The sequence below is a fragment of the Sylvia atricapilla genome, chromosome 3 (assembly GCF_009819655.1).
Source record: "Sylvia atricapilla isolate bSylAtr1 chromosome 3, bSylAtr1.pri, whole genome shotgun sequence".
Classification (NCBI taxonomy): domain Eukaryota; kingdom Metazoa; phylum Chordata; class Aves; order Passeriformes; family Sylviidae; genus Sylvia; species Sylvia atricapilla.
Genome location: NC_089142.1, coordinates 14,977,865 through 14,992,110, shown reverse-complemented (window position 1 = coordinate 14,992,110; position 14,246 = coordinate 14,977,865). Strand labels below are relative to the sequence as shown.

Genomic DNA, 14,246 nt, shown 5'->3' with positions numbered 1-14,246 from the left:
TAAAATTTGGCTTCAGCACTTTTCTCCTAATTATAATGCATGATCCCTTTGTAACTGTGAAATGCACCCGCTTAAGCTAAAAATTTGCTAGAACTGTACTGATAAAACAGGGCTGAAACACAATTTGCAGTACTCTAACAGGTCCTCCCAGAGTCTCAGGTGCATCCTGACTTTCTGCACTTTTGATGTCCACATCATATAATTAATAACTAAAACAAAGATGTGCAGAAATAGGTTTAGACTAGAAATTAGGAAGAAATTCTTTCCTGTGAGGATGTTGAGACACTGGAACAGGTTGCCCAGAGAACCTGTGGATGCTGCATCACTGTAAGTGCTCAAGGCCAGGTTGGATGGGGCTCTGAGCAAACTGACCTAGTGAAAGTTGTCCCTGCCCATAGCAGGGGGAGCTGGAACTGGATGGCCTTTAAAATCTGTTCCAACCCAAACCATTCTGTGATTCTATAATGATTTTATGATTCATCATTGAAGGAGCAAAGTTTCCCCCGTGACCTTGCTGTGTATGTACAGAAAAAAGTTCTTTTAAGTACATTATGTAGTGATGAGACAAAAAGAGAACCATCACAGCTCTGTCCCTTAGTCATTAAAGTCTATTTAATAACACCACCACCACAAATACCTCAGTGCACTGCTGAACTCAAAACAGCACTGAGACACAATATGTTCTAGGCCCCATAGCACGCTGTAACTTACAGACCTCATCAAATTTTGAATAGGGATGGTGACCTTTTCCTTCTTCAGAAAGAAAGGAACAGAAAAATAGATGCTGAGAAATAGAGGGCAAAAACCCTTGGGGAAATGAGATTGTAAATCAAAGCAGAGCTATGCCTCAACTTTACTATATTTTCATTTTTATTAATAGCACCCACTACTATGTTTTATAGCCTACCCTTTAAAAATAGTTAATGAATTGCAGGGGGTCCTATAAATTTAATTGCAATTTCTTTTAATATTGTAGTTAGAACAGAAATTTTTTCTTTCTAAACTCTGCTTTTAAACTCCAAGAACCTGCATATGTATTTACAATAAAAGTATCATAAAAGCTGTGTATTGTGGTTGGGGAATAGGAATTGAGAAACAATATTCTATTCTTTATTTTAAAGGTGTATTAAATACTATTCTTGGTTTAATTTTCTTCACAGAAAATCCACTTTGCCAGGACCATGTCTAGTTAAGAACAGCATTTATCAAACTTCCTTTGTACCCTTGAACATGCATGTCGGTTTTGAAGAGCACAGCACCCTGACTGGGGTGATCCTACTGGTTATTCTGGATTCTCCTGAATGCTGCTATGTTCCCTTCTTGACAGAGACAACTAGAAAAGGGCAGACTTGAGACCAAAGCTTGGGAACATTCTGAAAACAGGGGATTGCATTCTACTTATTTCTGTTTCTTCTGGATTTGGCCCTCCCTTCACCTGTACTTATTATAACGTGGAATCATCTATCATAGTTTTTTTGGAACAAACGTTGAAAATCTGCTCCCAGTGCTCTATGCATCCATGTACCATGGCCTCTTGGAAGCATGATGGAATGAAGTAGGACAGGATAAATTGCAGGGTTTTTTTGAGATTTCCATAGTTTTGAAACCAGAAGTAGTTGACTCCTTGCCACAGCCTTGTGGTGTCTTTTTATGAATTTTCTCCTACTACCACATGCCATCTTATAAGTGGTTACATTTAAATTACTGGGGAAAAAATTAATCCAGTCTGAAGCAACCATTAATGATACCCATAGATATCTCCTGTTTACCATTACAACATTTGAACAAAGGGGAAAACTGAACTCTATTAAGCACAAAGGACATACTGGGTTTGTCTGTTAAGGCTTGGTCTAAAAAGAATGACTTCTCAGGTTGCTTTCACATTCTACTTGCTTTGTAACATGCTTTGGGATCGTAGCGAGTGTTTGGCTAACAGAGATTTTGAAACTGGCATCTGTTCCAAAATTTAACTTAACTTTGAGCTCTGTTAGTGTGTAACTATTTTTTAAAGCTTCTGGGACTTAAAATTCACTCAGCAGAAAATGGGTAAAGCACATAGGACAGTTGTATCATGATTCAAGAACCAGACTGATTATCAGTGGACTACCAACCATTTGCCTCAGCACTGGCTTCTCTAGCACCTGGAGAATGACTTGAGCATCACAGCCCTGTTTTGGTTTGTTTGGGGATTTTGTGGGGTTTTTTTGTTTGTTTTGTTTTGGTTTTTTTTTTTTTTTAGTTTCTTCAGATATTTAAGATCTACTACCCAGAGAGACTTTTAAAAATTTGTCCTTAGATAAAATACATTTTTAAGGTATCACCTAATAATATGTGGATAAAGTTGCTGCTGCATAAAAATCCTGGAAAAGACCAAGAAGTTTTGAAAAAAAGCAAATACCTTTTTCTTTGGCAAGATCGTGTGCTGGTATCCATGTATTGGTACTGACAAGCAGCTCAGAGTACATCATGAAGAGTGATGGGAGAGAAATGGTAAATGAAACATTTCATAGTCCCTGCTGCAACCTCAGAGACTGAGAAGTAAACTGCTATTTACTTCTGTGAAGAAAAAAGTCTCGCATAAGTGATCCCATTTTTGCTGTTTATCTAGTTGCGGAGTATTTGAGCTCTGGCAATCCTAATTCTCTATGTTAATAAATCACTGCAGAAGAAAACAAGCCTGTGACAGAAATCTACACATAATGATTCCAAAACTTATCAGCATTTTTGAGGGCTGAATTAATTATATGGTGAAAATGCCCTGTGAGCAACACCCCACACACACCAAGGCTGTGTAGGTCATAATGAGTATGTTACTTCGCTTCCCTGATTCTGCTGCTTTCTGCATTTTTCTGACAGTTTTACATTCCTGCCTGCCACTGCCCACAAATACATTTCTTTGCTACCCAGTCTTAGTCAGCAGAGGAGTTCTGTGATGCACTGAGCACTGAATATGCACAGACATATGCATGGTGCATGTTTCCCAGACTGACAATCTCCAGGATCACACTGGATCTGAATTTCTAGCAGTGAGTAGCTGTTCCCTGCAGTATTATTTGGAGCCCCTTTGTGAATCCCAGCTCCACAAGGTGGCTCTCGATTCCTTTAAAAATACCACTGCTTTTGTGGATTAAATATATCCCAGAATGATCTCGAGAACAATCATCATGGCTCTATGGATGCACAATGCTACAGTGGAAGCCAAGATCCCTTTTAGTATGTGGTATATTTTTCTTTCAGTAAAGCTGAAAACTAGACAAAGTCTGACACCACTGAAGTATTACAATTTGAAGGAAGGTTTCATGCCAATTGCTCAAAAAAATCTGAAAAACAAGAAACCAAAGGCATTATAGATGCCTTTGTGAAATGGGACATTCAAATGCTCAGCAGGGCACTCTGTTCCAGTGTGGCTTCTCTCTCACAAGTGTCCTTCTACTCCATACCTCTCTAGGATCAGGTTAACATAGTCAACAGGTACTGAGGGCTGAAATTTCTCAGAGTGAGGACAGCAGGATGGCAGTGTGATGGCAGGATGGCAGTAGGATGGCAGCGCTCCTCAGAAAAGAGATCTTGCCTTTGAAGGCCAGGACACACTATGAGGTATTTACTTGACTCCAGCCAGGACTCCAGCATCCCCAGGCAGGCCTCCCAAATCCCTCTGTGGCTGGCCATGTGCTAGCATGGCCTCTCAGAGTTTTACTTGCTAGAACACCTCATCTAAATGTGAAGGCTTGCCCTGAGGTCTGTGTATCCAAACCCCCTGGCTGGGTGACCACACAGCTGATTACCAGCTCTCTGTGGCAGGAGAGCCACAGCTGGAACTGGGGCAGGACTGTGGCACCACTGTATAACTGTGTGATGTGGGCTGGGCTGCAGCACACGGGCAAAGCAAAGGCTGATGGTGTGAACCCCAAACTCAGTGCGTGAGACTGGATCAGTTTGTGCCCCCTCTTGGGTACAATATTGCTGCTTTCCGTAGCCAAAAATTCAAATTCTTGTTGCTTACATCCTAGGAAAATGTTAAGAAAACCTTAGTAAACTTTGGGAAAACAGATTATTTGCTTTCCGTTGATTTCTATGTCTGAGGACATATTTTCAGGTTTTCCAGAACAGGGATAGAAATTTATTCAACCAATAATATTTGAAGGCTGAAGCTGTATAACAAACACTATGGCAAGGCAATGCTGGGTGTGTCTGAGCTGTAACGTTAAATTCATTCCTCTTGTCGCTTCCTTCAAAGCTCTGCTGAGCTCAGCCCCTCCCTGGTTATCCCTCCCTGCGAGCTTGCTGTAACCCCCACGCCTTGCTGCTGTTCCCACCTCTGTCCTTGCACAACTTGCTGCACCTCTGTCTCCACTGCACCTCTGCTGGCACAGCTTCTCCCCCTGACCCTTTCTACAGTGTGGTCTCTGAAGATCAGTGAAGCCATCTGCTTCTTGTTCCTGATTTCTCTTTTGTTTTCTGTCGGCCTTTAAACATGTGTTCTTCCATGGAGAGATCGTGCAAAGATGACATTTTGAGTGTCAATAAATATGTGCATTTTCTATAAACTTGAAACTGGTAGATCTGCCCTGTGTTCATGTGCACAGAACAGCAGCTGAGGTTGCTGTTCTGCTCTAACTCTTTGTAGTAGGTGTCTGACAATGAGTAAAGACTCTGGGGAGAATCTGCTACAGCAGTTTGTATCCTGGAGCCAGCACAATTTCATGAACAATAACCCAAAGGATAGGCCAAGGGACATGTCTTTCAGTCCAATATATATTTTTAACATTTTCACATGCAGAAAGTCTGCAGTCAAGAACCTGAAATGTGCTATCAGCAATGGAACTCAGTTCATTAAGAATTCAAATCAATGGAAACAACAGGACATATTATTTATCTAAGCCTTGAATCAATCTGACTACTATGCATAATGATCTTAATTAGAAAAGTGAGCCGAAGCAGGAAGACAGTCTGTCTCCTGGCTTTGAAATTATCATACCCCTATCAGTATGCTTGGGTAACTTGTAATTAGGGACAAAGGTTACACATAATTTTATATGCTGAAAAACCGGTTTTATACATGTCATTTCAAAAAATATTTAAGAAATAGTTGTAAGACTTGGTAACCTTATTATACTTTGATTTTTTTCCTACCAGATTAGTAGTCTGGACTAATCAATTGATGGACTTCAGAAATACCAATAGAAACTTTGCATTTATAGAGAGCCTGCACACTAATAAGTAACTAGCAATATTGGCATCAGTATTTGTACAAGTTCCTTTCTAAAATTTGGTACCTTTTCACGTGTTTCACCTGCATGGAAAATGCAGCACAGAGAAGCAGTGTGGGCTGTCCAGCAGCAGAGAGTAAGGGCTTTCCTGTTCGAAAACTTTACTGGCACTTGCACCAGTATGGCCACAATTATACCTACACAGCTCCTTGTGCAGTCCCCCACATCTTTCTTCTTTTCTTGCTTATCTTCAACTATTGCCATTGAATACAAAGTGTTCAGGCTTTGATAAAATAGCAGTCCTCTGATTACACTTTCTCTAATATTTTATTGACCAGCTGTAATTAGAAAACAGAAGACCTAACTCCGAGGTCCTGCCTCATCAAAGCAGCCAGTTCCATACATAATTTATACAAATTCTTCAATCTAGTTAAATCCACTGGGCAGGCCCACTGCCCACTCACAGCATCGAGTCACACATGAGCACTGCTCTGAGCAGGAGCAGTGCCTTCTCCTCTGCACTGGAACACACCTCTTCCTCTCTTATCACAGGTACAGATGTCCCGATATTTTTTTCAAGGTAGTATTTAATCTTAGAAATACATTAGAAAAAGATCAAACCCTCTCTGTCACACAAAATGGCCTTGCTTTCCCACAACAGTATTTCCACAAACAAAAAATATGGAAATGAAAAACACAGGTAGGATCTGTTTCATCAAAGTATTAGCTACCTTTCTGTGAGGTTGACAATCACCTTTTTAACATGGCAGGAATTACATGCGTAATTCTCTTTAATGGGTGTTACAAATGTTCAGCCCACACTGAAAAAAGATCACAGTTGGTATGAGTAATAACATTTTTCTTAAACATAAACAGTTCCCCTCTAGCTCTCTCCATATCCTCCAACATCAATGTAACCACAGCTGTCAAGGCAGCCTCACCTCTTTCTATGTATATTTTAATTTTAATTTTTTCCCATGCTTTCACTTAGTGGACTTTTTTTTTTTTTTTTTTTTTTTTTAAGGGCCTAAACCTGTTCCCCAATTTTGTGGGCAAATTCACTGCAATAACAAATCTTGGTGTTTAGACATTATTATTAGCATGCAAGAAATTAGAGACCTACATCAAGATCTGGAGGTCTGGGTGGTGTTTTTTTAATTGAAAGTGGATTTCAGATTGTAGTTTCCCTCATTCAAGGATCTCCAAACATTTTTACATAGTTAAATGAGTCCTTGTGGCCTCCTTCTTCACAGGCAGCAGCAGCCCCCTTGCCGCAGCTTTGGCACAGCCTTGGTGGTCACCAGCTGGGGCCACTGAGCCGTGTGAGGGTGAGGATGATGCAGGAGCTCCGTGGAGAGGATGGCAATGGGCTGAGGCTCAGAGGGAACACAGAGTCTTAGTCTTTAACTGCACATTAAGTCATGGTCCATAGTGCCAGGTGAGAATTAGCTTGGACATCAGAAAGAATTTATTCACAGAGGCGATGCTTAGGCTTTGGAACTGGCTGCCCAGCGTTGTGACAGATTCACCATCCCTGAAGGTCTTTAGGGAAAGACTGGACAAGGTCTTTAGGGAAAGACTGGACATGGCACTGGGCGCCACGGTCAGGGTGACATGGTGGAGGACTCTCAGGAGATTTTTTCCAACCCAAGTGATTCTGTGATGAAATGTTCCCTCCAGTCCTTGGGACACCACACACGCCCTTGAAGCTGCCAAGTCGCCTCCACGGCTGAAGCACAGAAGTCATAGAATAATTAAGAGTAATTATAAGAAAAAGAATTATTTTAAGAATTACTAAGAAGAACCAGTAATAGAATATGAAGGGGTGGGAAGGAACCCACGGATCACCGAGCCCCCAGTCCCTCTGCCATGGGCAGAGACACCTCCCACCAGACCAGGTTACCCCGGGCCCCATCCAACCCGGCCTTGAACACTTCCAAAGCAGCGGCACCTACAGCTTCCCTGAACAACCTGCTGCAGTGTCTCACCACCCTCACAGGAAAGAATTTCTTCCTCCTGCCTGATGTCTAATAACACCTGGATGTCTGTCCCCTCAGTGAAGCACTCACTGAGCCCCTGAAGCGCCCGTGTCCCCTGCGCACCCCGCCGTGCCCCCGAGGCCCGCGGCGGCCCGGAACGCAATCGCCGGGGCCGCGGTTTCCCGGCGGGCCGCGGGGGCGCGGCGCGGTTGCCGCGGTGCGGCCGCCATGGACGACGAGGACACGGTGGGGCCGGCGGCGTTCGCTGGGCCGGGGGCGCTTCCTCGCCGGGCGGGCGGCGGGGGGAGAGCGGGAGGCGCCGGCGGGCGCTGCCTGTCCCGGCCCGGTGCTGCCCTGCCCACACCGAGGCCCGGGGGCGGCGGGCGAGGCCCTGCCGGCGTTGGCCGCTGCTCGGTCTGGGCCGGGGATGTGCCGCCGGCCGTCCCGCAGCCGGGCCCGGCGGAGCTGCCCCTCCCCAGCGCGCACGTGGGCGGTTCTGGAAACCACTTTATTTTAATCTGTCGGCTTCCTTCTTCTCTTTTCTCTCCGGTTTCTCCGGGAAGCACCGGCTCGTGCGGGCTTTCTCCCACCGCATGTTTCTCTGCCGTCCTAGAAGTCTATTTTCCCTTTCGCCTCCCCCTCCATTTTTTGTCTCCTTTTTCATTTCTGATGGGTGGCCTTTTTTAAAGCCCCGCCACGTGCGTGCGAGGCGTGGATCACCATTCCCCTTGTTGTGACGCTCACACACACGGGAGCTGGCGCTTGACTGCTGCAGTTCCGTGTTCGGAGTTAGCTGTGGCTGATGGCAAGTGCGGTGATCACTTGTTACCAACCAGGGCTTACACAAAGGGCGTGAATACTCTCCCCTGTAAATAATCTCAGAAGCTGTGCAGTAGCTTAGTAATAATGCCAGTTTGGTTTTTTTTGGGTTTTTTTTGGTTTTTTTTTTTTTTTTTTTACCTGAGCCATTGTGTCTGCTGTGTTTTGTTCCTTTCAGAGAGATTTTAATGAGCGCTGTGCCCAGTGTTCAGAAGTGAACTGGGGTCTCACTGATGGAGGCAGATTTTACTGTAGATCTTGCCACAACGTAACTGAGGTAAAAAGATAAGTTACTGCCTTGGAAAGAGTTTATTCTGATTGTTTCTTTACATAAGAAAATGACAGATTTTTCTTCTTGGTGTTGAGAACAGTATTTTTATTCTTCCTTTTTCATGCTTTAGTTGACACCATTTAAAAGTAATGTTCCTTGAAATCCCAACATTTAGGATGAGCCATCTTGGCCTGCTGTGTTGGTGTAGCTGTGGTGTCAGTGTGCTCTCGAGATGCCTTTAGAAGCATTTCCTAGCTGTTGCTGCATTTCATGCAGTCCAAATCTGCGCAAACCCTGATGCATGTGACCTGTATGTCCATGACAGTAATTGTCTATTTTTGAAATTTCCCAATGAAAAGTTCAACTTTCTTGTCTCCTGCTAGTTTAGGAAGTTTGAGTAAATTCCTCCATTATGTTTTATGATGGGGCAGTTTGTGCAAGTTAGATGTGGCTCTTTTTCTTGCTAAGATGTATTCCTGTTTTGCAGAGAACTAGAGAAGTTGTAAACACTGATTTTATTACTAACTCAAGAGTCCAAACAATCTCCAAAGGTTCAAGAAAACAGGAAAAAAATGGTATGTATGTTTCTGTCTGTATTTTGCGAAAGAGTGGTTGTTCAGCCACTGTTCACCTAGGCCATTATGTCTTTGGTGGAGAACAAAGTGGATAGGCAGGAAAGACTGTAAGAGTGGGAACAAAAGGCACTTCCCTGATGCTGTCACAACCTTCAGAGATCACATTTGGTCACTTCCTGAGCCACAGATGACCTCTGTGAGCCCAGTGGTGGGTGTTTTTTGTTGTTGAATAGAGCTATGTGCTTCTTACTGCTGCTTTGATTTGTGGAAGCAAATGCTCACTGAAGCTGCTGGTGGCATGCACTGAGATGTGATGATCCTTTGTTCCTTCCCTGTGATGGCTATCACAAAACCAGAGAAGCTGTTTGTCTTGGCAGGTGAGATGTGATGGTGGTCCAGCTCTTGGTGTCAGTCTGGCCTGTGTTACAGGCACTTGGCCCTGCAACCTAAGCACAAACTGCGCACAGGAGGTTTCATGCAGTTCCAGTAGCTGAACCAGTGCTGCATCTTTCATCCAGAGTCACTTCTTAACTTTTAATTTCATTAATATTCTGAAGTATAGTGGTCATTACATGAGGATTGGTGCCATAAGGATGTAGTGGTCAACCTGCTGCTGGAGCTGTGTGTGTATTCTGTGTTGGCTGGATACATCACTGTTGTCGCCACTGTCGGAAAACAAAACTGCTTTAAAATGCCAAATAAAGCAAGGGGTTACCTTTCTCTCCTGCTACATTCCTTTGAAAAGAGCAGCTGTGTGGAAAGGATCCCTCCACTTTTCCTTATCCTGTTTGCTTCTTTATCCATTGCTTCTAAAGCCTGGGCTGTGTACCACTCGTGCTTTTCATTTATTCTATTGAGAACATCATTAGCCAACTGCCAGGCGTCTTAAGAAAGAAGTTGCTATCTTCACAGGGTCCCTTCTGTGAATGCAGCCATGTTACACTGTTCCCTGGATGTACAGGTGTAAGCTGTGTCTGTTAGTTCCCTGGTTAGCAGTTAAGAGCAGCATCATTAAAGCAGGGCAGAAGCTTTGGGCAGGTCAGCTCTAAGATGGTGAGATGCAAGGTGTCTTTCAGAACAAAAGTTGTGAAGAACAGGTATAGAAGGAATGAAAAGGGAATTGAGAAATGCAGAGAAAATTTCTAAACCCAAAAGCCTGTAGAAAAGGTTTGTAATAAATTTAGAGAGGTAAGAGGAAAAGCAATTGTAATGCAACTTGAAATAGTGAGTAGATTGGAGCACGCCCACCTCTTGTGAAATTCATGTTGTGCTAGGATTTGTTAGAAGTTGGGATATTCTTTCATTTAAACATACATGATTTTGTGTGAGAGAATGGTAAAGAACATGGTGGTGTTGGTTGTTTTTTGCCTGACTCACTACTGTAATGTTTCTGTGTCAGGGTGGGAAAGAAATGTTCATATTTCATGTTTAATGGCAGGTTCTCAGTTATTTTTAAACTGGTAATTTAACAATGCTCCACTCAATTACAAATGCCACACTAGACATTATAATGAATTATATTATTCTTGGGAAATGTGTGAAGTTCTTGTTCAGTAACTTTTCTTCTCGTTTAAGGCTGTGAATAAATGGAAGTTAATGGAGTGTTCAGTGTAGCTGGTTTATGCACTAGGATCTAAAATTATTAAATAGAGAGATGGGGATAAGTGTACCTAAGGTTAAAAAAACCCAAAATAGTACAAACAAACATAGCCCCTTTTTTTTTCCTCTTAGATGGAGGCAGTGAATGGTATATTTGTGAAGGCTTTCAGCTTGTACTCAAGAAACAAGTGGAAGCTTTAGAAGCATTAGGAGTATGTCCACAAATGAAGGTATGTAGATGTCAGTGTGAGTTGTACACTCTGTGTGTGTGTGTGTTACAGAAGGTGGGATTTTAAAAGATTGTAATTTTTAAAGTGAATTACACAAGTCCATGTTTAAAATCATTGAGCTTATGAAATCAAAATTTGTTTCTCTGGTAATTTTAAAACATATTTTATAAACCACAGTCAAAAAATTAGAGATAGAATATTATTCAGATTCCTGAGTTAGAAATTATACTCTGTTCTCTCAGCAATTAATGGTCTTGTAAACATTGTACTAATTACCATCCATTTGTGCTTATCAGGATGAAATTCTGTGCAATTTTTGGAGGTGTTACCTTCAGAAGAGCAAACAGGCATATTGCAAGAGACCAGCTGGGGAAGCTGTCAAAGCATTATCAGTAAGTGAAAGCTCAAATCCCACGAGATGTTTGGTATCTTTTGGTATCTTCAACAATAGAAATCTTTGTTTAAACTACATATCTTACTGGTAATAATGTCACTTCAGTATGAAGGAGATCACATAAACAAGCTTGCACATGTCCATTTTGTTGGGTTTTGGAGTTTTTTACCTATTTCAAGAGATTAATATTTCTGTGACTGTTTGAAACTTCTTATTTTAAAGTATTGCTTTGTCTTGACATAGATAATCAGTAAATACAAATCACAATGCAAAATGTATCATCAGCTACCATCCTTTCTTGCCTGCTCTCTTGAAGTTACTCATTTGATCAAGCTTTGATTCTGTGTATTGCCAACTTTCTGTTCATTGTAGTAGATTAAAATGGAGTCATTAGAAGTTTTTTAATTTTGAGAAATTCTTTAAAAATGCTTCATTTTTTCCCCCAAGTACTGGTGATTCATGGAGTGAAAATGTGAACAGTTTGGGTTTTAATTTTTACTGTTAATTTTGCATCTGTCATGCTTTATGTGGTTTGCTAAGATTGAAACAGTAACTAAGAGCAGCTAATAGAAACATTTACTTACAAACCCCAGGTATGTGAGAGCAGTACTGATGTGGACAGTGATCCAGAGAGACCCAGCCTTCTGCACTTGCTGTCTCTCTCTGAAAGTGAGGGGGATCTGCAGACTGACTGCAGCTTTGCCTCATCAGTGAGCAAGGTCTCAGGTAGGAGCAATGAGCTAAACTATCTGAAAACCAGTTTTTCTGTATTTTTTAAATATAAATAGATTTAAAGTGTATTTGTGTACAGTGAATTGGAGGAACTGGTTGGAAGATGTAAAGTTTTCAGTCTTGTTTGACACTGTACTACTTCATATTCTACCAGAAACAGAAGACTTCCTCCCTCAACCCCCACCCAAGGAGATAAAAGTTGAACAGGACCGGGAAATGCAGGAGGAAGTTCTGTTTTATAGCAAGTTTGCCTCCCGTTTAGAGGGAAAAAGATTGCTGTTATATCTGCCAAGCTAGATGTTCACAAACACAGCAGCTTGGGAGCTGTCTGTCATGACTTTGATGTTAAAAAACGCCAGTTTGTTTTTCAAGGGGGTGTATTTTTTCTATCCCATGGATATATGTAGCTTTTTAATTTTTTTCATTACATTATTTTGGTATTTCTGTATCTTTTGTCTCCACAGTATTTTTACTGCTTTCCCAATGACCCCTTCTATGAAAAATCATATTTTAGCATTCTGTCAGTTTCTTTTTTCCACTCACAATAGCAGCTGGAAAATATTTACAGAATGCTGAAGTTTTTAGTTAAAATGATGTAGAAAATTGGAGTGTTGGGTTCTGCCTAGCAAGTGTAATACGAGACAATGCTGCAATGCCTGATACTGGAAATGCATTGCAAGGCATATTTGAAAGCTTTTGCTCATGTTTTAAACTTATGATGGTTTTGTTGCTTTCTTTTTCCTTCTTTATCTCTCTCTGTATTTCTTATTTACCTGTTATGTACTATCCTCCTTATGTCATGTTTCTGTTCTTCTGTGATATTGCCTCTCTACCTTCAGAAGAATGCAATCTTATTTTTTCAGGCTTTTCTCTTTATTTTGTAAACTCCAGAAGTGGTAATAGAGTGAGAAATTTGATCAGCAGCAATTAGAAAAATAAATGCATGTTTAAAACTCCAGACAGAATTAGGGAGGGGGGGGAAGGTATAAAAATGGTGATGCAAATTTTCTTTAATATTATGCTAGAACCTTTCATCCTTACATAGTAAAATGACAGCATTTTGAGGTAAAGTCACTGTATGTTTGTGCATGTAGAATCTTGGATGGTATACAAATATAATATGAAAAGGAAAGAATTGAGTCAAGAATTTCTAGTGAAAGTGTTCCCTTGAATTTTCTTTCCCTTTTTGATGTCTAGAGAAATTCCTTTCTTCCTTGGTACTTGTGCCTTTCATAGGCCTTGTTGCTTAAAGTTTTGGACCAGCAAGATAGTCCTAAGTAGGCTAGATTTTATTGTCTTGGTTAGTTGTTTCAGAGGTTGAATTCAGCTTCCAGTAGTCATCAATTTCACTAAAATCACTTGAAATTAATCTAGAGTTCAGTGATACTTGAAGAAAATTTCAGTGAAATCAGACAACCATACGTATAGTTTTGTCCATTGAAATTTAACATAAGTGTATTCTAGTCTATTGTAAACTCCTGTGAAGATTCATGATTATTTTCTTTAGTGTCGTTTCTGCTCAGCTGTTATTGCTACAGATTAGAAACCTCAACACCCTTCCTTCCCTAAGAGGCTTGTCTAGGTGGCAATTGGAGGTTTTTTGTTATTTTTGTGTAGGGTTAATAGCAAATTCCACTGAGTACAGCACTGAGATATTGCTAGAGAAGCCTATAAAACTTGTAAATTATTGGCTGCGTGTAACTGTGTGTTGTCATGCCTTGCATAAGCTGGAAGAAATAAAAGGAAATTGTGTGCCATCATTAAGGCCACAAATATAATGAGGATTATTTTAAATTTAGTTGAATGTGAAATTAACAATGAAGCTTCAGTCATGAAGCTGCCTTTAAGCGCAGGTATCCATGTTAAAGGTGAAGCAGTTGACTCCGGGGATTAAACCGATGTTCTGTGTCCCTGCCTTTGTTCCTTGACGCGCCTGTGCGTGCTGGGATGTTCTGCTCTGCACCAGGGCTTCGGGCTGCCTCTGAGGGGCGGGGCAGTGCCGTGCCCGTGCCGGGGCAGTGCCGTGCCCGTGCCCGTGCCGGGGCAGTGCCGTGCCCGTGCCCGTGCCGGGGCAGTGCCGTGCCCGTGCCCGTGCCGGGGCAGTGCCGTGCCCGTGCCGGGGCAGTGCCGTGCCCGTGCCCGTGCCGGGGCAGTGCCGTGCCGTGCCGGGGCAGTGCCGTGCCCGTGCCGGGGCAGTGCCGTGCCCGTGCCCGTGCCGGGGCAGCGCCGGGGCAGTGCCGTGCCGTGCCGGGGCAGTGCCGTGCCCGTACCCGTGCCCGTGCCGTGCCGGGGCAGTGCCGTGCCCGTGCCGGGGCAGTGCCGTGCCGGCGCAGTGCCGTGCCCGTGCCGGGGCAGTGCCGTGCCCGTGCCCGTGCCGGGGCAGTGCCGTGCCCGTGCCGGGGCAGTGCCGTGCCCGTGCCCGTGCCGTGGCCGCGGT

General features: G+C 42.7%; 1 protein-coding gene across 2 annotated transcripts in view; it reads left to right on the top strand.

Annotated features, from left to right (window-relative positions):
- Positions 1-7,371: 7,371 nt before the first annotated feature.
- TAF1B (TATA-box binding protein associated factor, RNA polymerase I subunit B) overlaps positions 7,372-14,246 on the top strand; it is a 46,104-nt gene continuing 39,229 nt past the window's right edge. For both annotated transcript variants that reach the window (XM_066314813.1, XM_066314812.1), the window contains exons 1-6: positions 7,372-7,435; positions 8,187-8,285; positions 8,767-8,854; positions 10,586-10,683; positions 10,980-11,075; positions 11,671-11,803. In XM_066314813.1, the coding sequence (XP_066170910.1) occupies positions 7,418-7,435; positions 8,187-8,285; positions 8,767-8,854; positions 10,586-10,683; positions 10,980-11,075; positions 11,671-11,803 (532 nt within the window). In that variant the 5' untranslated portion in view covers positions 7,372-7,417. The remainder of the gene's footprint in view (positions 7,436-8,186; positions 8,286-8,766; positions 8,855-10,585; positions 10,684-10,979; positions 11,076-11,670; positions 11,804-14,246) is intronic.